Genomic DNA, 26,777 nt, shown 5'->3' with positions numbered 1-26,777 from the left:
AAAATGAACTCCAACAGATGAAGTTCAAGAAATTTCAGTTCACTACATTACTTTGTGCCACACACTACTCAATTTAGCTCTGCAACATATTAGCTGCTTAATCTAACTTACTTAGAAATCAAAAATATGACTGTGACAACATTGGAATCTAGTGTGTGTAGTGTACTTGTGAAACCACTGTGGACTCTCAGCCCGAGTGGTATGAGCCCCCAGAGATGCTTGCTGACTTGACACTGAAGTTACTACACACAGAAAGCCTTAAAGCAACACTTAATCTTAAATAAACAGAACATCTTGTCAAATTTTTGTAAATATATTTATTTAAAACTTATGAATTTAATATACAAACTGTAGAAAAGCAAAATACATCTATGAAAATGGGAATGATGATTCTATTTATATTTAAAACTCAAGCAGTTTCCAGTAAAGCAAATTTTAACAACAGATAAGACTGAAGGGATGCCGACTGCTTTCCCTATTACCTCTGTTTTTGATTGACAGGATGCACATACCAAGGTACAAGGTTTAACTACATTCACATACCACATGCAGTGCACTGAACCCAAAAGTACAGAGTTCTTTCGAAACAGTGGAAACAAAATTTTAGCCAGACTTCCACAGTTAAGTGTTATTGCTTAGTTAAGGACCAGTGAAGCTACAGAAAATTATAATCTAAATTTTATCAATTTGTTCAGTAAGCAAATAATAGGTACTACTCAACAACAAATTAGAAACTTTGCTCATACAATGATTCATATCAAAATAGAAATAACAGCATTAGTTTTAAATGATTTATAGAAATTGGTTGCCTTTCTCAAATTCATACACAATCTACATAAGATAACAATGAGTAAAATTAACTGTGTTGAATGCTCCTCCAACTCTGATGTGCTCAGTTTGTTTTAGAAGCAATGCACCACCATTTCATCCTGGCCACTTTTTCAATTTATACACCAACACAGAATATCTTAACTACTATTAAGACATTAAAATTCAAGGAAAATTTGAAACAAATGTGATACTTCTCAAGGCACACACAGAACAATGTTTATCAAGAACATGACGTGCTTTATACTACATGACAAATTTTCTGAATAACACACACACACACACACACACACACACACACACACACACACACACACACACACACACACACAATTTGCATATTTAAGAAACTTTAGGAATACACTCAACACACTAACTAAATGTGTGTGCAAGATCATGAACCACTGAAATGACAATTCTGTTTGAAGCCCCTATTAATTTAAAAATACACAGGAAGGCAACAATAGCTTTCAACACTTCTTTAAATGACCATTTCTGTTCCAGAAGTATTCACATTAACACTTAATATGTAAGTGAACTACATTAAGAGCACTTTATTTTTCCAAGCTAATTCCATTGATACCAATTGAATAATCACCAAGTTACTTTAACATTTTATGCTTCTATTGCTAATTTCATATCCCCGAGATGACAGTTTTCCTAATTGACTTTGCATTACAAATTATATACATCTGGACAGATTGGAAACCAGCAAACAATATTTGTGAAATTTTAACTTTTCACATTTTGCTAATGCAACCTAAAACAGTAGACTGCATTTGCCCCATTTTATTAAGTGTCACAAAATAAAACTGTCTGCTAGCGCAAATGAAACATCTTCACTTTACCTATGATACTGAGTATCTTTTCATTGAAGCTTTGATAAATGGTGCTTTTTCCTTCACATTATTTTTTACTGTTCAATTGAAATTATGCATTGAAACTTAAGGCAATGTTATGAAGGACTTCCCACCCAAGTAATTTCATTTTAACAATGCATGTAGTCTCTAGATGTTTAACTCTGCATTTGTGTGTAATTGCATATGACAGAAAGTAAATGCAAAGGTCACTTAATAACCAAGGAAAATTAACCCCAATGCACAAACAATGAGCAAGTAGCACAAGGAACTCCTTGCCAATGAACTATGAACTGAAATAAGCTTACCTGAAAATGCACCATTTATCCATATGTCAGAGGGCTTCACAATTCATTATGACAAAATGTTATCAAATATCTTTGCATATGATTTAGACAACAAATTCTGCAGCAAAAATACCAGTTTCTTTTTTGCCCTTCAGTAGAATATGTATAAGAATACTTTAAAACTATGAGAAGACAGAAAAGCCATGAAACAAGCCAAACACTGAAGTTCTGAATCTGTTTGCAGTGCCTAAATGTCTTCAAATGAAGTACCCCATAATAGATTACATGTAACAAAGGAACAAAGAATTTCGGCCAGAATAATGAATATATATAATATTCATTAATGACTGGCCCTTTCAGAAAGGTAATCATCGAGAAAAGTCTAACCACACTAACTGCAAAGATCTTTCCAGAACAATTTATTTATGATACAATGCTGTCACAACTGACCACTGCACTGCCAGATGAGAATCAAATTTAAGTACTCCAACTGGCCTAAAGGAACTTCTAAGACAAAACAAATCATGATAAGATAATTATGGCTAAACAAAAACAAAAAAAATCTTTTCAGATCAAATATCCAGCTTTCAAATTTTAACACTCCAAATGGTACATGTGCACTTACAAAAGAGCTTCCACTATATAAAACTGTGCAGAAAAAAGTTATTGAGAGTAACTGCAACTGGTACTCCTGATGATACAGAAGGATTTTCTTCAATTACAGATTTATAGCACACCAAAGCTTTCATTAACATTATAATACACTGAATTTGCAAAATAACTACATGTGAGGAGCCAACTAATAAAATTTATTTTCTACAAGCCTGCCAAATTGTGCACAGCAATCTTAAGCAACACACATGCCTTCTCTCAGGCCCACTTCAACTCATACCAACCGTAATGACACACACACACACACACACACACACACACACACACACACACACACACACACACTTAACTTCAATATCACAGATTTCAGTCTTCAGAACTTGCTGAACATGGCTGAAAGGAGTTTGAAAGAAATACTTTTGTTCAGGGTTAGATCTCCAGACATTGCCTCAAGCAAGGCTGCCTCTTGCTGGCTACACAATAATAAAGTGTGAGTAGTAGTACTCATTAATTCAAAAAATAAGAAACAGTTCAGCTTCAAATTTCAGGACAACTGCCTGACACTGTGATATCTGTAGTTTGAATTCCTTTTAGCTAGCTCAACTGAGCACTGAACCTACCACTAAGGACATAACCAACCTAAACTGTTTACAGAAAAACAACTCGTGCCATGGCTTACATTTCACTGAAATGTCTGGCAGAAAAAAATTTAACAAAAACAAAAAATACCTTACTATTATGGACGCCAGTAACATATGACAATCATCCACACACTCCACTCTTATTACTTATCCCATAACAATCTTAATTAAATATTTTAATGTGATCACAGACTGTATCCTAACTGTACATAAATGTTAAGGAGTTGAGATTGTGATGTAAGCAGATTTTCATGTCTGTAAGCCAGGATATTGCTGAAGTATATGAAATTGGAAGTTGAAAAATATGGACCAAAAATAGTCATTTTTCATGCAGTACATTGTTAATATCCAGGTGGTAGCTTTACTATGCAGACAGTTTTCATCATCACATCACTATAATCTGCATTTACAACTGACCTGTCAAACATTCTCAACAAGCTAAAATGTTGAAAGGGGAAACAAAAAATATTATGAAACAAAACTGTGTTACATCTTTTTACAGCAACAATTACAATTTGTGGTTGCACATAGAATATAAAAAAATGTGCAGTGAATGCAACTTGTGACTTATTACATACTTTATATGCTCTCAATTTGCCTGGAAAAACATCTATCCACAAATCAGTGTCAACTCTGTACAGTAACCACAAAGCAGACTTGAGCAAAGCATTTTGCAAATACACTGATCAAAAAATATACATTCGTAACTGTACAGGCAGGCATGATGTAAATACATGAGAATTTAATCTCATCACAACCACCACTGACATCTCAAAATGTATGCCAATTAAGCATTTTAACATCTATACCCTAAGTTCCCATAATAACAGACAGTGGTCAGTAATCAAGACAATTTTAACTATTATTTTACGTGTAAGTGAGATTCTATAAATGTACTGGAAATAGGACCTATAAACATTTGTTCCAGAGATTTCTGTATAAAGTAACTTTTACACAAGCAAAATATGACCTCTTGATATTCCAAAATAACGACACAGTCAATTAAAGAGTGTGATAGTTCCTTTCTGTACGAGCTTTGTAGAACTTGAAAGCCACAAATCCAATTGCCATTGTGCCCAAAGAAAGCACAATTCCACCTGAAATTTAAAACAAATATATTAGTCTGAAGACTTATTAAAATTACTATCAAATTACATATTAACATTAAGTTATAATTTACAACAGGCACGCAATATTTGATATTTAATGAAGTTGTTAGTGACTAAAGGAGTACTAATAGAAGTTTTCCACAACCTTACTGCACTGTACAGTGAATTTACTTTCCCATAGAAAGTCTATACTGAAGCAAAAAATTCAGTCAACTTGCTTACAATAAACGAACTTTCAATGTTCCTACTAATGAGAAAAGTCAACTCACTAAGCACAAATTTCCCTCACCATAATAAATCCTGCACAAAATATTTCTGATGTAATTTTAATAACTTCACACAACATTACTGTTCTGTACCTCAGTAAAATTAGGTAGGGTTAGAAAGCAAACCCTATGTTCTCTTATTCTGACACCATATCATGTTAGTTTTAGATGGGGACAGGCTCTTTTGAGCTCTAGTTGCTCTAGATGTTGACTGATACACACTTAGTGATAGATGTTTCAACACCAGGTCAAGCTCAGCACCTGGCATTACTGTCTGCTGCTGTCACCAGCAGCCACATAGTATCAGGCTACTTTTATGGCAATGCTAACCATTACTGAATGCCTCAAACATTTTTTATTCAATTTTTTTTGCTTTGCGTTTTGAGTAGCCTGCTGCTCATTCTCTTATTTTAAAATAAGTCTCAGGTCTGTCACACAGTTTGATTACATTGTGACCCGTGAAAGGAAAGGGGTCACTGGTGCTCGTAAAATGATGCACAATGTGCTGCAATGCCCCAAGGTGAAAAAAATGAAGAGAAAAAATATCTACACACTATCACACAGGCCCATAAAAGAGCAGCCACCTCCACTGGCTAAAGTCTGTGGCACCTACACATTATTAGGAATTTTGCCAGCTCTCATCCTCATGAACTGTCAGACTGCTGGGAAGAACAAGCCAGTTTCAGTTACATCTGTAATCTGAACTGTAAAAGTGTATAGTTGTTTATATTCAACACTGCAGCAGTTAGGTTCGAATTACTTTATTTTTATTTGGAGATGGGGTAGTACCTCTAGAAATGACAAGTCTAGGGGATTTGTATGGAGATCCATCTGTTCCCAGAAGATGGCGGCACTGCTCTGGCAGTCATGTTTCCTTGTGCACATTAAGAGTATTAGGGGTGCTTCCAAAGACTTATCTTGACAAGTCATGGGTCAATAGCAACTTAACATGAAGCTGCTGTTAGCAGAAACCTAAAGACTTCACGGACATCACAGTGTGGTGAACTGCCTCCAGAAGAATGATAGTGGGAACGGTTGGATCAAGAAACAGATCTGATGCAAGCAGAGCTAAATCTAAACAAGGAGAATATCTTGAGCAAATGAATTCTGCGAAGTTCAAGGAATGGTTTTCAGAGATGGTGCTTCCAAATCTCCTGCCCAATCCTGTCACTGTGTTGTTTTTTTTTTTTTTTTTTTTTTGTGGTTTTAGGGCGCAAAACGTCTATGGTCATTAGCGCCCAGCCAGTGACGTACGAAACAGGAAAAAAACGAAATTTAAAACCAGCAGCAATGGGGACAAAGTCATAAAATTTGAGAAACTAAAGGCAGAAGGAATGCTTAACAATCCACTATAGAAAGGGGTTGGTTGTCCCCAAAAAAGCTTCAAATGACTGACGTCATTTCACTGTCACTAATAAACTGGAGAACGCGGTCGGCTGAGCGCGTGTCATCTGCTAAAATCGACGATAGATCAGGCGATAGCTGTAGACGGGAGCGTAACGGATTAAAATAGGGGCATTCAATTAAAAGGTGTCTGACCGTCCACAGCTGAGAGTAGTGGGGACAGAGTGGGGGAGGATCACCGCTTAAAAGATGTCGATGGCTAAAAAGACAGTGCCCTATCCGGAGTCTAGCTAAAATTACCTCCTCCCGACGACGCGTTCGGGAGGAAGAGGTCCAAGCGCAAGGAAGGGCTTTCACTTCCCGCAATTTATTATGGGGAAGTGTTGACCAATGCGCATGCCATAAATGAGCAACTTGGCGACATAAACCGCTCCGTAGATCGGTAATGGGAAGCGACTGAATAGCTGGCCGAGGAAGAGAGACTGCAGCCTTGGCCGCTATATCGGCCGCCTCATTCCCACAGATACCAGCGTGTCCCGGGAGCCAGAGGAACGCCACCGAGACGCCCCCCAGGTGGAGCAAGCGCAGACAGTCCTGAATCCGGTGGACCAGAGGGTGGACAGGGTAAAGAGCTTCGAGACTGAGGAGAGAGCTGAGAGAATCTGAGCAGATAACATACTGTATCCGCTGATGGCGGCGGATGTAGTGGACAGCCTGGAGAACAGCGTAAAGCTCCGCAGTATAAACAGAACACTGGTCAGGAAGCCGAAAGTGATTTGGGGTGTCGCCAACAATATAGGCACTCCCTACACCTAACGATGTTTTCGAGCCGTCGGTGTAAATAAATGTGGCGTCCGTCATTTGTGCACATAGAGCAGCAAATGCCCGACAGTAAACAAGTGTAGGGGTACCATCCTTGGGAAATTGACATAGGTCTCTGAGCAAGTCGATCCGGGGACGGAGCCAAGGCGGTGCCGTACCCCAAGTTGTCAAGAAGGTTTTAGGAAAGAGGAAGGAAAGAGAATGGAGCAGTTGACGGAAGCGGACTCCCGGGGGTAGTAGGGAGGAGGGGCGGCCTGCATACCCTACATCAAAGGAGGCGTCGAAAAAAAGGTCATGGGCTGGATTAGCAGGCATGGAAGAAAGATGGCTAGCATAACGACTCAGAAGGACTGCCCGCCGATTGGACAGCGGAGGTTCAGCAGTCTCAGCATAAAGGCTTTCCACAGGGCTGGTGTAAAAAGCTCCAGACACTAAACGTAATCCACGGTGGTGGATAGAGTCGAGACGCCGAAGAATAGACGGCCGAGCAGAGGAGTAGACTATGCTTCCATAATCCAATTTCGAGCGCACTAAGGCGCGATAGAGGCGGAGAAGGACCACTCGGTCCGCTCCCCAGGAGGTACCATTCAGGACACGGAGGATGTTGAGGGATCGCAGACAGCGAGCCGAAAGATAGGAAACGTGGGAGGACCAGCACAGTTTTGTGTCAAACATAAGACCCAAGAATTTAGCGACATCCGAAAACGGAAGGTTGACAGGACCTAGATGTAAGGAGGGTGGAAGAAACTCCTTACGTCGCCAAAAATTAACACAAACGGTCTTACTGGGTGAGAAACGGAAGCCGGTTTCGATGCTCCACGAGTGGAGGCGATCGAGACATCCTTGAAGACGTCTTTCAAGAAGGCTGGTCCATTGAGAGCTGTAGTAGATCGCAAAATCGTCCACAAAGAGGGAGCCCGAGACATCAGGAAGGAGACAATCCATAATTGGATTAATGGCGATGGCAAACAGTACAACACTCAGCACGGAGCCCTGGGATACCCCATTTTCTTGGGAGAAAGTACGGGAGAGAGTAGTGTTCACCCGCACCCTAAATGTGCGCTCTGCCATAAATTCGCGAAGAAAAAGGGGCAGCCGGCCCCGAAAGCCCCAAGAGAACAGTGTGCGGAGGATGCCTGTCCTCCAACAGGTATCGTATGCTCTCTCCAGATCAAAAAATATTGCTACCGTTTGGCGTTTCCGGAGAAAATTGTTCATGATATAAGTGGAGAAAGCAACAAGATGGTCAACTGCAGAACGATGCTTTCGGAATCCGCATTGGGCTGGTGTTAAAAGACTGCGGGATTCCAGCCACCAAGCTAATAGGTAATTCACCATATGCTCCAAAACCTTACAGACACTACTCGTGAGAGAAATGGGGCGATAACTAGAGGGGAGATGTTTGTCCTTTCCAGGTTTCGGAACGGGAACGACAATAGCTTCCCGCCATCGCCTGGGAAAGGTACTGTCGGTCCAAATTCGATTATAAAGGCGAAGGAGGTAACGCAGACTATGGGTTGATAAATGCAGCAACATTTGGACATGAATACCATCCGGTCCTGGGGCGGAGGAGCGAGAAGAAGAGAGGGCATGTTGGAGTTCCCGCATGGAGAAAACAGTATTGTAGCTTTCGTGATTGTGAGAGGAGAAAGCAAGATGTCGCACTTCCGCTACACGTTTCTTTGGGAGAAGCGCTGGCGGGTAATTTGAAGAGCTCGAAATCTCAGCAAAGTGCAGACCCAATGAGTTAGAAATTGCGACGGGGTCCACTAATGTATCATGCGCGACAGTGAGCCCAGAGACCGGGGAGAAACTAGGCGCGCCTGATAACCGTCGAAGCCGACTCCAAACTTCCGAGGAGGGAGTGAAGGTGTTAAATGAGCTAATAAAGAATTTCCAGCTTGCCTTCTTGCTATCGCGGATGACGCGACGGCATCGCGCACGGAGCTGCTTATATCGGATATAGTTGGCCAAAGTTGGATGGTGACGGAAAATGCGAAGAGCACGTCGCCGCTCACGTATTGCGTCACGGCATGCCTCGTTCCACCAAGGAACTGGGGGGCGCCGGGGCAATTCGGAGGTGCGTGGTATTGAACGTTCCGCAGCTGTAAGAATAACGTCGGTAATGTGTTTGACCTCATCGTTGACGCTGGGAAAGCGACGGTCATCGAATGTCGCTAGAGACGAAAAAAGTGTCCAATCGGCTTGGGCAAACTTCCAGCGTCGCGGGCGCATGTAGGGCAGTTGAGGCTGCAGTCTAAGGACACATGGAAAGTGGTCACTCGAGTGTGTATCATCAAGGGCGAACCATTCGTAGCGCCGAGCTAGCGGAACAGTACCGACCGCAAGGTCCAAATGAGATAAAGTTGTCGTGGAGGCAGACAAAAATGTGGGGACCCCAGTGTTGAGGCAGACTAGATCCGCTTGGCGGAAGACGTCTAGCAATAGGGAGCCACGTGGACAAGGATGCGGAGATCCCCAAAGCGGGTGGTGGGCATTGAAGTCCCCAACCAGCAAATAGGGGGGTGGAAGCTGATCAAGAAGATGAAGGAGATCAGCTCGTGCCATTGGTGTGGACGATGGAATGTATACCGTACAAAGAGAGAATGTGTATCCAGAAAGGGAAAGACGGACGGCGACAGCTTGGAACGAACTGTTTAAGGGGATTGGGTGATAATGGAGAGTATCATGGAGCAGAATCATGAGTCCTCCATGGGCTGGAGTGCCTTCAACAGAGGGGAGGTCATATCGGACGGAATGAAAATGAGGGAGAACAAAGCGGTCATGGGGACGCAGCTTTGTTTCCTGAAGACAGAAGATGACCGGCGAGTAGGATCGTAAGAGGAGCGACAATTCATCCCGATTGGCTCGAATGCCGCGGATATTGCAGTGGATAATGGACATAGGGTGAACAGAAAATGGAGGAACGTGATAAAGGGTGCTGTCAACTCCACGACTGCTCAGAGCTTGCGACCGACAGCATGGAATGGCATTCAGTCGAAGGCAGAAGATCCTGATCCATAGGTTGGTCAGGAGCAGCTCCTGCCACCAGCTATCGGCCGGTTGACCGGCCACCAGCAGTGCGCCTCGGCGACACAGAAGACGGCCGAGGGCGATTGCCGCCAGGTGGTGCTGTAGATGGGACACGCCTTGGCGGAGAAGGAGAGGAACTGTGTTTCTTCGTAGCCTTCTTGGAAGTATGATGTTTAGATGAAGGAGGAATCGATGGTTGTGAAGTTGCGGTACGTAAAAACTCTTCACGAGAATGCCCGTTTTTCGAAGACTTGGCGTCTGACTTTTGGGCTCGAGATTTAGCAGAACCCGACGAAGGGTGAGCCATTAAGTGGGCAGGCGAAAGTGGTGAAGTTGAACGGGCGATCTTTGCGCTGGCCGATCTGACGACCGTGGTACTAAAGGTGAGGTCGCAAGTCTGCGTGGCCGCCTCCTTTGTTGGCCGAGGAGAAGCAAGGACAGTGCTGTATTTTCCTTTCTGAGGCACGGTGGGCTGTCGACTGGCGAATAATTTTCGAGCAGCAAAGGTCGACACCTTTTCCTTCACTTCTATTTCCTTGATGAGCTTTTCGTCCTTATAAACGGGGCAATCTCGAGAGGAAGCAGCGTGGTCACACATACAGTTGATGCAGCGAGGGGATGGAGGTGGACAAGCACCCTCATGGGCATCCTTGCCACACTTAACACATTTGGCTGGATTGGAACAGGACTGGCTGGTGTGATTGAACCGCTGACATCGATAGCAACGCGTAGGGTTTGGGACATAAGGGCGAACGGAAATTATCTCATAGCCTGCTTTGATTTTTGATGGGAGTTGAACTTTGTCAAATGTCAAGAAGACAGTGCGGGTTGGAATGATGTTCGAGTCAACCCTTTTCATAACCCGATAAACAGCCGTGACGCCCTGGTCAGACAGGTAGTGCTGAATTTCTTCGCCAGACAATCCATCGAGGGAGCGTGTATAAACGACTCCACGCGAGGAATTTAAGGTACGGTGCGGTTCCACCCGGACAGGGAAGGTGTGGAGCAGAGAAGTACGCAGCAATTTTTGAGCCTGGAGGGCACTGTGTGTTTCTAACAACAGGGTGCCATTCCGTAATCTGGAACAAGACTTTACAGGACCCGCAATTGCGTCGACACCTTTCTGAATAATGAAAGGGTTGACCATGGAAAAGTCGTGACCTTCGTCAGACCGAGAAACAACAAGGAACTGTGGCAACGATGGAAGAACCGTCTGTGGCTGAGACTCAGTGAACTTACGTTTGTGAGCAGACATAGTGGAAGGTGAGGAAACCATTGCGGAAGAATCCCCCATGATTACTGGCGTCTCCGATGGCGCGCTCCTCCCTTGTGGGGGCCCTCACCGAGGGCACACCCGCCTTAGGTGATTGTTCACACCTCAGGTCACACCTCCCGACAAACGGACGGAGGGACCAATCGGCACTTTCGGAAGGTATCAGCTCGGGTAATCACCCCTCCCTGTGCCTGGCCGTTACCAGGGGGTATGTACGTGTCCTACCTGTCTACCCGGGGCGGGGAATTACACGTTACCCCGTCACCAGCTACGCATTGAAGTGCGTGGGTCGGCCTTCAGACACGCACAGGGAGGAAAAAAGAGAAAGGGAAAGGAAAGAAGAGGGGGTCTCAAACGCCGCAGCGGAGAAAAGGGCAAGGAGAAGAGGGAAGGAAAGGAGAAGGACAGAGGAAGGACGAGGACTTGTAAGTGTAGAAAGCAAGGAATTTGGAACAGTTTCGAGCGTCCGTCTCCGGACGTAGGCACAAACCATACTCCCAGAGGGGGAGAAAGGGAAGGAAAGAGCCAGAGGTGAGGGGGGGGGGGGGCGAAGATGGGGGACGGGGAGGGATGCGGAAAGGGAAGGGAAGGTATGCAGCCCGGAAAGGAAGGAGGGCCACATTAGCTCGGGGTCCCGTGCTCGCTACGCACGTGTCCACAAAAGAGTTGTGGACCCCCTGGGGGGACTGTCACTGTTATGAACAATGTTTTCTATTGTAGGCAAACGGACGAAATAGCACCAGTGAATTACTCAAGGCTGCCGACTGAATGGTTACAAAAGAGGGGGGTAGAATGCAATGACAACATGACAAAGGCTGAGATGTATGCCCTAGTGCAAGTACAGAAATCTCATGAAAAGACAACTTTGACAAATTAGCTAAAAGCCTCAGAAGCAGCGTGCTTCACCTTCTGTCAGACAACTGCGACCTGAGTGCAATTTAACGGGCATAAACAAAGATTAACTATAACAGGCAGCGTAAGGTGTCTGACTAACATGACAGCATAAAACCTTCAGGAACTCTTATGCTGTCTCATTCTGTTACTGCAAATGACTGGTAATGGCATTGCAGGAAAGTGCAATAGGTGGAGCTTGACTGCAAGAGGCACAATGGTGTTATGGACCTAATGAGGACATGCCAAAGTAATTACTCTAGTAATGACTCATATTATACAGACATCAGAACGTAAGTGGTCTTCTTGCAGAGAGAGAGAGAGTGTGTGTGTGTGTGTGTGTGTGTGTGTGTGTGTGTGTGTGTGTGTGTGAGTGAGAGAGTGTGTATAAAACAGAAGCACCATGAAAGTGAGTAACCTAAGTTGTCAAATATTTTACACAACATCTAAGCACATTATAAGTCTTATTTAGTTAATTACATTGGTTGTCAAATATCCGTAATTTGTTTTCTATCAAACGTAATTTGCCTGTAATTTTGTATTGTTTCTGATAACCGATACAGATTTTTTCTCAATAGATGATTTAGTATTCTTTTCAGAACACATTTCAGAAGATCATTTAACCAAGTGAGGAAATGGGACCTACAGTTTGACAAATAATCTGAACCACATGTCATTTCAGATAAGTTTTCACTCTAGTGACAGGTGAAGTCTTGATTGCAGAAGCAGGGAACATGGGTGCAGGCTATTTGTCCTTCAAGAGGGAGGCACAGATTGACCCACACACTGATCTGTCCTCAACTGGTCAAGGTCCTCATTTGTTGCTTTCTGAGGCAGCTGCCGTGATAGTGTCTTAACTAATCAATGGTACTACACCATCAAACAAAAATATTCTTACACGTCATCCAAAATCAGATCCTAGAATAAAAGCAGTAAAGCTAAGAACATGTTATGGCCATTTATGAACTACAAAATAAGGAACCTATTCACTTACCCATATCTGAGAAGTGGGTAGAGAAAGGGGAATTTTATTATTGACATTTAAAGAGAGTTATGTAACTGTGACCAATGAAACTTCACGCCACATTCAATGATTAGAAAAAATAATCCACAGCCCACCAGACTAGCAAAAAGGACAAATTCCTTTCTATCTAAATGGAAATTTATGTCACAAATACACTGAAGCCATCCAGGGTCAACAATTTTATGAAGTTGAAGGGAGGAATTCAATTGTGCAGAGCCAATGGAATTAGTTTAGGAACTAGACACTAAAAGCAGTAGACGAGTTCTGCTATCTAGGCAGCAAAATAACTGATGAAGGCCTAAGTGGAGTATATAAAATGTAGAGTTTAAATGGCAATGAAAGTGTTTCTGAATAAGAGAAATTTGTTTATATGCGATACAGATATAAATGTTAGCAACTCTTTTCCGAAGGTGTTTATATAGAATATAGCCCCACATGGAAGTGAAACGTGATGAAACAGTCTGGACAAGAACAGACTAGTGGGTTTTGAAATGTGTTGCTACAGAAGACTGTAGAAGATTAATGGGTAGATTGTGTAACTGATGAGGGGCTACTGAATAGAATTTTTGGGACACGAAATTTGTGGTACAACTTGCATAAAAGAAAGGGGCAGTTATTGGAAACATTCTGAGACATCAAGTCATCACCTATTTAGTACTGGACGGGAGTGTGGGGGGTAAAAATGGTAGAGGGATATCAAGACATGAATACCGTAAACAGATTCAGAAGGCTGTAGGTTGCAGTAGTTATTCAGAGATTAAGAAGCTTGCTCAAGATGGGGTAGCATGGGGGGGCTGTATCAAACCAGCCTTCAGAATGAAGACGACAATGACAAACTGAGGACCTGGAGATCTATGGTACAACAAAATTTACACAACAAACGACAAATAAATTGACATACGAATTCTGCAGTCCTAAATTACTTCTGAACTACATGTGGCTTTGAACACCTATGATAAAACAAGAACAGATCATTTGAGAGGAAGTAAAAATTTTCAGTTACAGATTTATATCGAGGCACAGCTGATTAAATTGAGCAACAAGTGCAGTATCTTAGATAAGTATGATTACATGGACAGATGGAAGGGGCTACCTAACAATGGAACTTACGTAAACATTTAAATAATGTTGCTGGTATGAAGAAAGCAAAAGAAAATCTCAAATGAGACAAGGTACCAATTAAAAGATAGGGTGGCAATAGGAACAAAACAGTATGCTGAATTAAGCTTCATTATTCTTTTAAGTCGTCAACAGTACACGAGAAGATAGTGAATTTTGATTTAAGAAGAACAATCAGAAACAATGAATGTATAAAGGAAATTGAAAACGGTTGGCTTATTTTTCGTGGCACAATGGCCAGGTGCAATTCTTTGAACTTGACAGCACTACAGCAACTTGCATCTGTGTCCCCAATCTGCACTATTTAACCAATTGAGGAAAGGGGACCTACAGTTTGACAAAGAATCTGAACCGTGTGTCATTCCAGATAACTTTTCACACTAGTTACAGGTGATGTCTTTATTAAATACAGACTGATAATTTATGTAGTTCTACCAGGATTTTACCCCAAAACCTCCATTTTCAGGCAACCACTTTGCCACTAAACCACTTGGCCTGACACTGAAACTATACATTTTATGCAGCACAGTAAGCAAGAAGATGAAATCTTAGAAGCATGCCAAAATCTCTTTAAATACTCAAGAAACAAAAAGACTTTAAAATTAAATTACACTTTCTCAATTGAAGTAATGTCAGAAGTACTACAGTACATGCACAGTGTAGTTATTTTTATTTTTCTGAGACGTCATTACAATAGAACATCCTCATTTGTTGGTATCCATAACACAAAAAAATATATTTACAGTCTGATGTTTACTCAAGTACATCATTTATTCTAACTCTGTTAAACTGAATTGGCTGTTTCTCAGTCTCTTTAAATTCAGTTAAAGAAGGTTCTGCAGTAGTTGGTTTGAAAGGGAAAATTCCCTTTGCACAGAGTCTGCTTAAATGGTTGCTTATGGATGGTTGCTTTTGTAATTCTTGGGAGTACAAAGTCATCTTTGGAGAAATACTGGTCTAAAAATGAACAAAAGATTAAGCGAATTTTGGGGAGGGGAAAGGTACGATTCTCAGGGGTAAAACTAAAGTGTTTTATGATTACTGGTGCAAAATTAAATAAGTGCATAAGATTTGTATTGCAAATCTATAATGCTGTTACTGGAAAACTAGTTCACCTCCAAGAGTAAAAACAGTTACTACCTACACCAAAGAACAATCCAAGTGAACTTTTAAGTAGTGTTAGCATAGTGGAGAGAGTTAATATTACAAGAGAGGACAATGGAAGAAACTAGAATGCAGCATATCTACCCCTGCGAGACTTTTGGTGAATATAATACATAGGACACGGTCAGGAATGAGTTTAGCAACTGCAATTTTGGTTGGCTGGATTAAAAGAGGGGGAAAGGGACCTTGTTCTGAATAAAACAAACCAGACTGACAACTGAATGAAAGGAAAAAAATCAAAAGATTGATGAAAGGCAACAAACATGTAAATGGACAAAAAGGGGACAAGGAAACCACAGAAACACAAGAAACCATACGAGGAGATTAAAACGATAAAGTAGACTACCATGTCTGGCTGACCATGAGAATAAAAGGGAGAGGCCAGCCACTCCACAACACATTAAAACCTCCACCCTAGAAGCACTAGGCTGTAGGACACAGAGCGACAAAGGACATGCGTTAAAACTTTAATCAGATGATAAAACCTACCCTCACGAATAAAACATAAAACTAAATCAGCCAATGATACATTGTGCGATAAAATTAGCAGCAACGAGTACAGTAACCCAAGATTTCGTCACTGGGCAGTCAAAGTGGGACAGTGTACCACAATATGGACCACTGTCAACCGGGTGCCGCATCGACACTCAGGAGGGTCTTCACGGCGCAGAAGGCAACTGTGGGTCGTCCAAGCGTGGCCAATGCAGAGCCGGTAGAGAACAACTGATTCCCTGCAAGACCCCTGCATGGAAGACTTCCACACATTGGTGGTCTCCTTAATGACACACAGTTCGTTGTGTGTACTGTTATGCCATTCCATCTCCCAAAGCCGAAAAATCCTACGGCGTCAGTCAGAATGCAGGTCAGGTTCAGAGATGCCCATTTCCAGAAGCGGTTTCCACTTAGCCTGTTTGGCCAGCCTGTCTGCAAGTTCGTTGCCTGGGATGCCAACGTGTCCTGGGTCCACACAAACACCACTGAACAATGGGCCCAGTCCAGGACATAGATGGACTCTTGGATGGACGCTACCAAAGGATGGTGAGCGTAGCACTGGTCGATAGCTTGTAGGCTGATCAAGGAGCCAGTACACAGAAGAAACAATTCCCTGGGGCAAAGTGCACAAGAGATGGCCACCAGCTCTGAAGTAACACACTGCAGCCATCGGGCAAGGAATGCTGTTCAAAACGGCCTCCATGGATCTTAGGGTCATGCAAAAGGTCCAGGCAAATCTGGGGCCTACGTGTACACCATGGAGGTGTATGTGGATGGACTGGATGGGAGGTGGTAAAGGAAAGGACTCCAGTTCAGACAGAAGGAATCGCATGCAAATCACAATCGTTAGCCCTGACCTGGGCTGCCGATGAACTGCTACAAGTGGAAAAAGGAGATGAAATTTGGATGCTCAGGAAAACTATGAATGTGTGCAATGTAACTGGTGAGCAGTTGTGCACGTCGGCTCTGCAATGGAGGGACTCTGGCCTCTGCCAAGACACTGGTCACCGGACTCTTTCTAAAAGCTCCTGTTGCTCGGTCGACGCCACAGTGGTGCACTGGGTCGAGTACACACAAGGCTGAAGGTGCCGCTGAACCATAAACCAGATTCCCATAGTCAAGGCGGGATTGAACAAGGGCTTTGTAGAGCTGCAGCAGTGTAGAGCAATCTGCACCCCAGTTGGTGTTGCTCAGGCAGTGGAGGGCACTGAGGAGCTGCCAGCACTTCCGCATAAGCTGACAAAGGTGAGGTAGTGAAGTCAATCGGGGGTGTTTAAAACCAGTCCTAAGAATCGATATGTCTCCACTACAGTGAGTGGATTGTCATGAAGGTAAAGTTCTGGTTTCGGATGAATAATATGATGTGATGTGGACAGAAGAGCATGCCACAAACTGCATGTCATGGGCGAGCCCCCATGACTGCACCTTGTGAATCGCTACCTGTAGGGGCCACTCGGCAACACCAGTACTGGAGGAGCAGTACGAAATGCCAAAGCAATCCACAAACAGAAAAGGTGAGACTGACAGCCCTACAGCTGCTGCTAGACCGTTAATAGCCACTAAAAATAGACACACACTCAAGACGGAGCCCTGCAGACCACCACTCTCCTGAATACAGGAGGAAACTATGGGAAGCACCAACTTTGACACGGAAAATATGGAGTGACAGGGAGCTTTGGATAAAAACTGGGATAGGGGCCCGGAGACACTACTCATACTATGTGGCAGGGATATGCTGTCGCCAGGTTGTGTTGTATGCTTTACGTAAGTCAAAAAAGACAGCATCCAGATGTTTATGTCTGGAAAAGGCTGTTCGGATGGCAGACTCGAGGGACACAAGATTATCAGTGGTAGAGCGACCCTGGCAGAAGCCGCCCTGCCATTGAGCCAGTAGGCCATGCGACTCCAGGACCCAACCCAACTGCCAACACACTATACGTTCCAGCAGCTTACAAAGGAAGTTTGTGAGGCTGATGGGCTGGTAGCTATCCACGTCAAGGGGGTTTTGACCAGGTTTGAGCACCGGAATGATGCTGCTCTCCCGCCATTGCAATGGAAAGATGTCATTGCACCAGATCCGGTTGAAGATGACAAGGATAAGTTGCTTGTAGTCAGACGAGGTATGTTTAATCATCTTAACTGTGGATCCAATCCAGCCCAGGAGCTGTGTCGGGGCAATGAGCAAGAGCACTGAGGAGCTCCCACTCCACAAGTGGTGTGTTATACAGTGCACTGTGGTGTGAACAAGAGGACTTTCCTTTCCACCCGCTGTACAAGCGAAGTGCTCAACAGCAGATAACACGCCATTGATGTTAATGCCAGGGACACCTGTTGGGGTGTGGTACCCAAAAAGACGTCTGATCTTCGTCCACACTTGAAAAGGTGATTTATGGCTCCCAATGGTTGACACATACCTCTCCCAACACTCATGTTTCTGTCATTTTATAAGCTGGCATGCACAGGCACGGAGCTGCTTAAAGGCTATCAGATGCTCTAGGGAAGGGTGCTGCTCATGGTGCTGTAGAGCTCGATGATGCTCCTTAATTGCTTCAGCAACTTCCGGCAACCACCAAGGGACTCTTTCGCCAGGGCATCCTGAAGAACAAGGGATCACATTTTCTGCTCACAAGGGAACCTCCCCATCGCACCCCCCCTCAGATTTAGTTATAAGTTGGCACAGTGGATAGGCCTTGAAAAACTGAACACAGATCAATTGAGAAAACAGGAAGAAGTTGTGTGGAACTGAGAAAAAATAAGCAAAATATACAAACTGAGTAGTTCATGGGAAGATAAGTAACATCAAGGACACCAGGACCGCAGGAGCTCCGTGGTCCCGTGGTAACGTGAGCAGCTGCGGAACGAAAGGTCCTTGGTTCAAATCTTCAATCGAGTGAAAACTTTAATTTTTTATTTCCAGTTTATGCGACAAACTCTTATGTTTTCATCACTTTTTTGGAAGTAATTATCACATCCAGAAGAAAACCTAAATCGGGCAAGGTAGAAGAGTCTTTTTACCCATTCGCCAAGTGTACAAGTTAGGTCGGTCGACAACATATTCCTGTCATGTGATGCACATGCCACCACTAGTGCCGTATAGAATATATCAGATGTGTTTTCCTGTGGAGGAATCGGTTGACCTATGACCTTGCGATCAAATGTTTTCCGTTCCCATTGGAGAGGCGCGTCCTTTCATCTACTGATCGCACGGTTTTGCGATGCGGTCGCAAAACACAGACACTAAACTTATTACAGTGAACAGAGACGTCAATGAACGAACGGACAGATAATAACTATGCAAAAATAAAGAAAGTAAAATTTTCACTTGTGGGAAGACTTGAACCAAGGAACTCTGACCTCTTCATCTGCAGCTGCTCACGCTACCACGAGACCACGGCACTCCTGAACTCATGTTCTCCTTTATGTTGCCTATATGTCTCATGGACTACTCAGTTTGTATATTTTGCTTATTTTTTCACAGTTCCACACAACTTCTTCCTGTTTTCTCAATTGATCTGTGTTCAGTTTATCAAGGCCTATCCACTGTGCCAAGTTATAACTAAATCTGAGGGGGGTGCGATTGGGAGGTTCCCTTGTCAGAAACGATTGTGGTAGTCACCTGCTCAACCATCACATCGATGTTACCATGTGGGGGAGAGCCAATGGTGACATCAGAGGTGAAAGTTTCCCAGCCCACCTTGTTTAAAGCCCATCTGAGCAGGCTTCCATGGGCCTGATGCCGGGACAGTGACAGGAAGATGGAGAAGTGGTCACTACCACACAGGTTGTCATGTGCACTCCAGTGGATAGATGGGGAAGTCCTGAGCTGCAAACTAATAAATCAATGGCCATGTAACTACCTCAAGCCACACTGAAATGTGGCAGCCCCAGTTTTTAAGAGGCAGAGGTTGAACTGAGACAGTAAAGTTTCGACATCTCTGCCTCTACCAATAAGCACGCTGCCACCTCATGGGTGTTAAAATCTCCCTAAAGTGGGAAAGGTTTAGGGAGTTGATCAACTAGTGCAGTTAATACATTCAGGGATACTGCACCATCTGGAGGAAGATATGCATTGCAGACAGTTATTTCCCGTATCATTCTTATCCTGAAACCCACAGCTTCAAGAGGGGTTTGAAGGGGCTCAATTTCCACTACAGACTTGAGTTTAGGACATAAACACTAACTCCACCTGACATGTAGTCACTATTGTTCCTGTAATATCCCTTATAGCTGCTGAGGACATGGGTCCACATTGCCGGGAACCAGGTTTCCTGGAGGGCAATGCAGAAAGCGGGTGTAGAGCTTAACAGTTGCTGTAGCTCAGCCAGGCAGTGGAAAAAACTGCTGCAATTCCACTGGAGGATGACATCATCTTGAGACTGGGAAGGCATGGAACATTCACTGAGGCAGTTTACACCTCAGGATCAACTGCTGCCACCAAGCGTTTTGCTTGAGCTGTCTATATCCATTGTGTCTGAAGGTCCAGAAAGATCCAGGTCCTCAGCGGACACAAGAATCTCCACCCCATTTTCAGACACAGAGCTTGTAGGTAGCGGTGGTGTGGGTGCCACCCCAAGTCCCTTGTTCTTTGAGGTCTTATTTTTCTATTTCTCATGTTGTTCCTTGGGTTTCCCTGGCTGGGAGGACTTCACTGAATCAGTCTCCGGGACTGAGTATGAGCGTGAAGCCACACGACCAGCTGCTTTTTGGCTCTTCAGCCACTGGCAGGTGTCATCTTTCCCACTAGCAGGAACATGGGAAAGGAGTGACCCAAGGGGCACCTTCCTAGCAAGAGGGGCCGAAGAAGCCTTATGCTTCTCTGGCTCGAAGTGGGGACTGAAATACCCGATGGTTAGGGGGAGGGTTGCTCCCAAAGTAGGTGGTGCGGGAGCAACAGGGAGGGAAGTGCCCCACTATCAAGGGGGCAGGTGTAGTCTCCCAGTTCTGAGAGACGACAGGAATTCGAAGAACTGATGGGGCAACAACTGTTCTTGTAGCGGCGGTGTATGAGGTGGTCATAGCCACATGATGTAGGCGCTCAAATTTCCTCTTAGCCTTAGTGTACGTCAGTCAGTCCAAGGTCGTATATTCCACGATTTCTATAAAATCCTGCAGTCTGGCGATCAAGGTCAATGATGCTCTCCACAGTTGACACAGATGTGAGGCGGGGCACAGAGAGTATTGGGATGTGAAGCACATCCATAATCCCAACAGGTGATGCTGGAAGTACATCGGGAAGACATATGGTCGAACTTCCAGCACTTAAAGCACCACTTTGGGGGAGGGATATATGGCTTTACGTCACAGCGGTAGACCGTCACCTTGACCTTATTGGGTAATGTGTCACCCTCTAAGGCCAAGATGAAGGCACCGGTCACAATCTGATTATCCATGTGGATGTGCCAGACGAAATGGACACCTCGTCACTCTAAACTGGAATGCAGTTCATCGTCAGAATGAAAAAGAAGGTCCCTGTGAAATGTGATACCCTGGATCATATTTGAGCTATTATGGGGCATGATAGAAACAAACTTCTACCAGCTTGTCACAGGCGAGTAGTGCCTGTGACTGGACAGAGGATGCTGTTTTGGTGAAGACTGACCCTGGCCGAATTTTGGACAAGCCCTCCAGCTCCCCAAACTTGTCCTCTAAATACTCCACAAAAAACTGAGGTTTCATTTACAAGAAAGATGCCCCATCAACTCTCGTATATTTGAGGTACCGGGTTGAATGAACTTTGCTGTCATCCTTAGCCATGTGTTCCTCCCATGGTGTGGCCAGGGGGGGGGGACGACGATTTGGGGTCGTATCTCTTAGCATTGAAGTTAGGCCTTGAGACCTTGACCGCTTAGAGACTGCTGGTGTCTGACCACCAGCAAGAGATGACGTACTATGTTTCATGGCGTGTAATCCACCCTGATGCCACCTCCTCCGAGCAGGGGCCCTCCCCACAGGCACCACCCAACCGCAGCAGAGGCCACCTGGCAGGATGGCCATTGCCACGAGTCTCTATGCCGCGGGGCGACAGGCTTCTACTCCTCGGCATACGTGGGGAGTTAATGATGCAGTCATCAGCTGGGCGATCCGTGTGTTGTCAGGGGGCTACAACCAACAGGGTACATGGTGGCCCCCACCACAACAGACTGGCTACCGTGCTGGATATGAGGTGCAAGTCCATGGTCATCGTCAGCACAGAAAGCGACACTGCATAGTGCATGATGGAAAACACACAGGAAGGTGCCCTCGCCCAAGAGATGGAGAACGGGTGGGACTGCAATGCAACGACGTGAAAGTGGGCTAAAGATCTCAATGCACGATGGACACGATGCACCATGTAAGACACCCTTCCCAATTGGCTCACTCTTTGCGGAAAATTTTGAAGAATGGAGGTCAAACTCTACAGGGGACCATCACATGAAGGCCACAACATGTCTCACTCCTTTTGGTCTCCTCTTACAACAGGCAGGAATACCTTGGGCCTATTCTAACCCCTGGACCTGCAGGGGGAATCTGCAAGTTTAATGAATTTTATTAATGGTCACATAATCCAAGATGCTACCAATGTGGGGAACAATTATAAAAGTAATCGTGAAACTAAATATTTCATCAGCTGGAGCCTGCAATAGAGCAAAGCCAAAGGGTCACCAATAATACTCAAATGGCTAAAAGCAGAATCAAGAGATCAATCTTAAATTAACAATGTCACCCTAAGAGAAACAGATGAAGCACAGTAATAATATAGTGACTGCAATAGAAAAATGTTGGAGGTGCCTTGTTTCATGGTATGATTAACAGTGGAATATGAATTATGAGTATGTATTTTTGAAATTTCCTGGTAGATTAAAACCATGTGGCAAACTGACTCCATTACAGGACCTTCACCTTTCACAGCCAAGTGCTCTACCAACTTTGTCACCTTAGCACAACTCACAACCTGTTGTCATTGCTTTACTTTTAGCAGTACCCTAATTCCTACCTTCCAAACTTAATTCTAGAAACCTCCAGACCATGGCTAAGCCATGGGTCCACAGTATCCTTCCTTCCAAGCCTACTAGACTTTCACAGAATAGGTCCACGGCATTTAGAATGTAGGAGATGAGGTACTGGCGGAAATAAAGGTTTGAGGATGGATCATGGGTTGTACTTAGGTAGCTCAGTTGGGACCACTTGCCTGCAAAAGTGGAAGGTCACAGGGTATTGTCCTAGTCTGGCTCTCAGTTTTTAATCAGACAGGAAACTTCGCATCAGAGCAAATTACACTGCAGAGTGAAAAATTCATTTTAGTTTTGTCTGTCTTTGCACTAAAATTAATCAAAAAACGATTTTAGAGACCTAATTTTTTATGTGATAGTAGAGAGGACTTTGACAATGCTGAGGAGGAAATCTTTTGAATTTGTCTCTGATTGTAATCACACAAGAGTGTAAACTGGAGAAATTATGGAACAGCTCAGTTTCTAAACAAAGAAACAAGAAACTAAACTTCTTGAGTGTCAACTATAAAAGGAAACAAGTTTGTTAATTCAGATAATTTTTCCAAGAGAAGAAACTAATGAAGATTGTTATAAGAAGAAAGAAGAAGAGTTTCATTCAGTTTTATAGGTACATAGAATATTTTGCAATGTTTTGGCTATGTATCTAGGACAGTGCTGCTTTTTCCAACACTTCAGCTCATAACCTTACAGCCAGCTTCAATATTTAAACCAGTTGACAACACTGCGACTGATGCTCTTGTGGCCAACAGTTCTCATGCACACACATTTAGTCCACACTTCAGTGTAGCAGCCTTTAAATATCTTCTCTAAAGTGAAGATTTCTTGTACACTGTGCCAACTATTTTACTTTGATGGGCAGATTCTCTCAAGAGTTTTATACAGGTGTAGTTCATTCTTTTCTGTGCTGGAGGCAGATTCACTACAGGCTTTTTAATTTGATTGCTTTATCTGTAAATCTGTTACTTTATTATTGGAATAATCACTATGTGGACGATGTAGCCTATTCTACACCATATTTTAAATCTGAGACGATTCTATGCTGATTACATTTATATGTTTTGACTATGCCATTATGGCCGTATCACTTTAGGACATGGTGCAAAAAAGATCTGAGGATGGACACTCACTCACTCACTCACTCACTCACTCACTCACTCACTCACTCACTCACTCACTCACTCTCTCTCCTCCCCCCTCCCCCCCCCCCCCTTCGTGGACATTTCTTACTATTGCCAATCTGTATTTTTATCCTCTACTTCTGCTCTCGTATGTTACTTTGGTACCCTAATATCATCATCCTTGTTCGATACTAAATATTCCATCTTAAAATTTCTTTATGAAGATGGTCAATTTAAATGCTCTTCCCAAGTAGTTTGCTGTCTCAGAATTACAATGTCATCAGCAATGCTGAAAGGTTTTATTTCTGCACACTGAACTAATTCCTTCCCATATTTCTTCTGCACCATCATATGAACCACAAAGACTGCACATGCACAGACACCTACACATCCTCTCCCCCACCTCCCTAACTGAAATGTTTATGGGGTGTCACACGGCACCCTCAAAGTAATTAATAATATAGGCCCAAAGTTTATTAACATCCCCAAATGCTTTAAGAAGTGCCTAAAAAACTCTGAAAATTTATGATAATTATGCATTTGCTGTGTAAGTGTGTAAATTGCAAATTGCCTTGGTACAGTACATCTTACGTCTAGTAAAATTTTAAAAACACACGAAGGTATCAAAAGTTAAGATTGTAAGATAACATTAAGAATTAATTTGATAACTAGGTTGATTTATCTTAATAATTTGATGTAGTATATTTCTTCAAACATAGATTCTGTTTACTCTGAAAGTTATTATTGAACTTGATTTTATGTTGTCAACCCAGAATTTTAGATAGCTACTGAGCAACAAATTGTGTTCCACCAAATGAAGGAAGTAGAGTACCTGAATTCTGTAGCAACATTTCCTACAAATTACAAATTAACTCAGTAACTTCACATCTACTTGTCTTAATGTATGGCACATAAGGTTTATAACTGAAACAGCAACCAGCCCCACGTATGGTTTAACAATTTATTTGGATCAAATCATGACCAGTTTTGGATTTTTTGCACATCCATCTCCAAATTATTTTTACACACTCTTGTTTTCTTGCTGGGGCCTTGCTTTGTATCCATTACTGGTTTGTTGCACTGCTGTGCACTTCTGGGTAACTAAATCACTCGGGTGTTAGTGTTATGAATTTTAAAATTAATGTATTTTTTATGTGCACTATCAGAGCTGTTCAGTTATATGAACACTACATCACACCATTCTGATTAATGACAGCGCACAAAGATTTACAAAGCATGGCCCAGCTTAAAGTAACTAAAGTAGTTAACAAAATGAAGACATGTAACAACCACCTGAAGAAGAATCCAAAACAGGTCATGATCTGATCCAAATAAACCATACTTGTGGCCTCTTATTGTTTCAATTATAAACCTTACAGTATTACAGCCACAGTTCTCAGCAAGTCAAAATAGCTCTATATAATGCATATTTTCAATACCACCAAGCAACCTCTTATTGTATCAAGGTTTCATAAGACATTTTACAAGAACTGGACAAAGAAAGTGCTGGAAACAAACATTGTTGAAATACATAGCTCTTTCTGAACATACAGAAGACAGGCCACACAAAATATCACCAAAAGGGTTTTAAGTAAATTAGAGCCAGTCTGACAATTCAACTTGGTGCACCACACCCAGGCCTTATAAGAACACATTCTGCAGGTTAGTGTCACACAAATTAAAAGGCATTTAATCTCTAAGTGAGAAAGCATGTAATAATAACTACAGGCGAAAATAAAGCTTACCAATGAAGCTTGGGCCATCAAATCTGCGATCTTTTACTGGAATTGACTGAGTTGACGTTTCTACAAATGGGATTGGCGAAGTAACAATTGGTTTTGATGATGTTGACGTGGGTAATGGAGTTGGTTCGGTAGTCGATGAACTGTTGGTTGTAGTTGTACTAGCAATAGTAGTTGTAGTTGGTGATGAGTCAGAACTTGAGCTCTGAGTTGTAGTAGTATTAGTAGCAGCTGTTGTTGAAACATGATGGGTTTGTGCAGAACCATTCATGCTGGTAGGAGCTACAGTAGATATGTTAATGCTGCTGGATAAAGTGGTACTTGGTGTCGCGCCAGGTGCAAGAGGTGGCACTTCCCCATTTGTAATTACGGTGGCTCCAACAGGTACTAAGGTGGTTGGCACGTCATCACTTCCAGGTTTCCCATTATTCGGCGGTACAGCGGTTTTACTGTCTGAACTTTCATTCTTTGTAGACGCGTCGGGTGCTGTAAAAAAACAATATTGAAATGAGTCTAGCGTTACAAATTCTGCGCGAATCTTTCTTTGACAGCATGAAACAAACGCATAAACAAGAAATTCAGAAATTAAACCAAAGTGCGCGGTAAATATAAAGTCACTGTATCAACAACATTCCCTTTAGTTCGCATGCACGAAAACCAGATAATTTTTTAAAGGACAAGGAAAAACTGGATAAAGGGGGCTTCTCACACGTAACTTACGTCATTCTGACACAGAGACCTCTGGAACAATTACAAAACAATCACGACTGCAAGATACTCACAAGCTCCAGCAGGTTTAGCTTCAACATAATGAGAAATGGCTAGAATGGAAAGAAAAACCACTATAGGAAAACCCTTCATCTTTACTGACACGATGCTTACGACGCACAACTTCTGATACGCAAGAGCAACTTCACTCATTCACCACTACAGCGAATCCTAAGATTCTAATAACTCTATCACAGATGTTTATTGAGATCATTCAATAATTTGGAACAAAGGGCGAACTGCAATTGAGAGAAATTTAATTACTGTGTCGTACTGCACGCACGTTACCAAACTTTCTGTAAGTATTTCTGATATTACAACAAAAATAAAATAAACTTATGAAGTATTAATTCAAGGAATGTGTGTGTGTGTGTGTGTGTGTGTGTGTGTGTGTGTGT

The 26,777-nt window shown here is 43.1% G+C and overlaps 1 protein-coding gene across 1 annotated transcript; it reads right to left on the bottom strand.

Annotated features, from left to right (window-relative positions):
• Nucleotides 1–297: 297 nt before the first annotated feature.
• LOC124554881 (sialomucin core protein 24-like) lies at nucleotides 298–26,573 on the bottom strand. Its single transcript, XM_047128551.1, has 3 exons — nucleotides 26,394–26,573; nucleotides 25,615–26,097; nucleotides 298–4,322 (listed from the first exon to the last, which is right to left on the bottom strand). Exons 1-3 carry the CDS (start codon nucleotides 26,530–26,532, stop codon nucleotides 4,228–4,230), a joined length of 717 nt encoding a protein of 238 aa, XP_046984507.1. The 5' UTR covers nucleotides 26,533–26,573; the 3' UTR covers nucleotides 298–4,227.
• Between the last annotated feature and the right edge of the window lie 204 nt (nucleotides 26,574–26,777).

This window comes from Schistocerca americana, chromosome X, assembly GCF_021461395.2.
Source record: "Schistocerca americana isolate TAMUIC-IGC-003095 chromosome X, iqSchAmer2.1, whole genome shotgun sequence".
In the NCBI taxonomy this organism is placed as follows: domain Eukaryota; kingdom Metazoa; phylum Arthropoda; class Insecta; order Orthoptera; family Acrididae; genus Schistocerca; species Schistocerca americana.
Note: the sequence above shows the minus strand (reverse complement) of the source record. Positions and strands in the feature narration are given on the sequence as shown.

Bases quoted from the DNA above. Each gene is read 5' to 3' on its own strand.
- LOC124554881 (XM_047128551.1), bottom strand. From the start codon at position 26,532: ATGAGTGAAGTTGCTCTTGCGTATCAGAAGTTGTGCGTCGTAAGCATC. The intron at 26,098-26,393 runs GTGAGTATCTTG...GTTTTTTTACAG, and splicing joins AGCTAAACCTGCTGGAGCTT to CACCCGACGCGTCTACAAAG. The intron at 4,323-25,614 runs GTAAGCTTTATT...TTTAAATTTCAG, and splicing joins TGATGGCCCAAGCTTCATTG to GTGGAATTGTGCTTTCTTTG.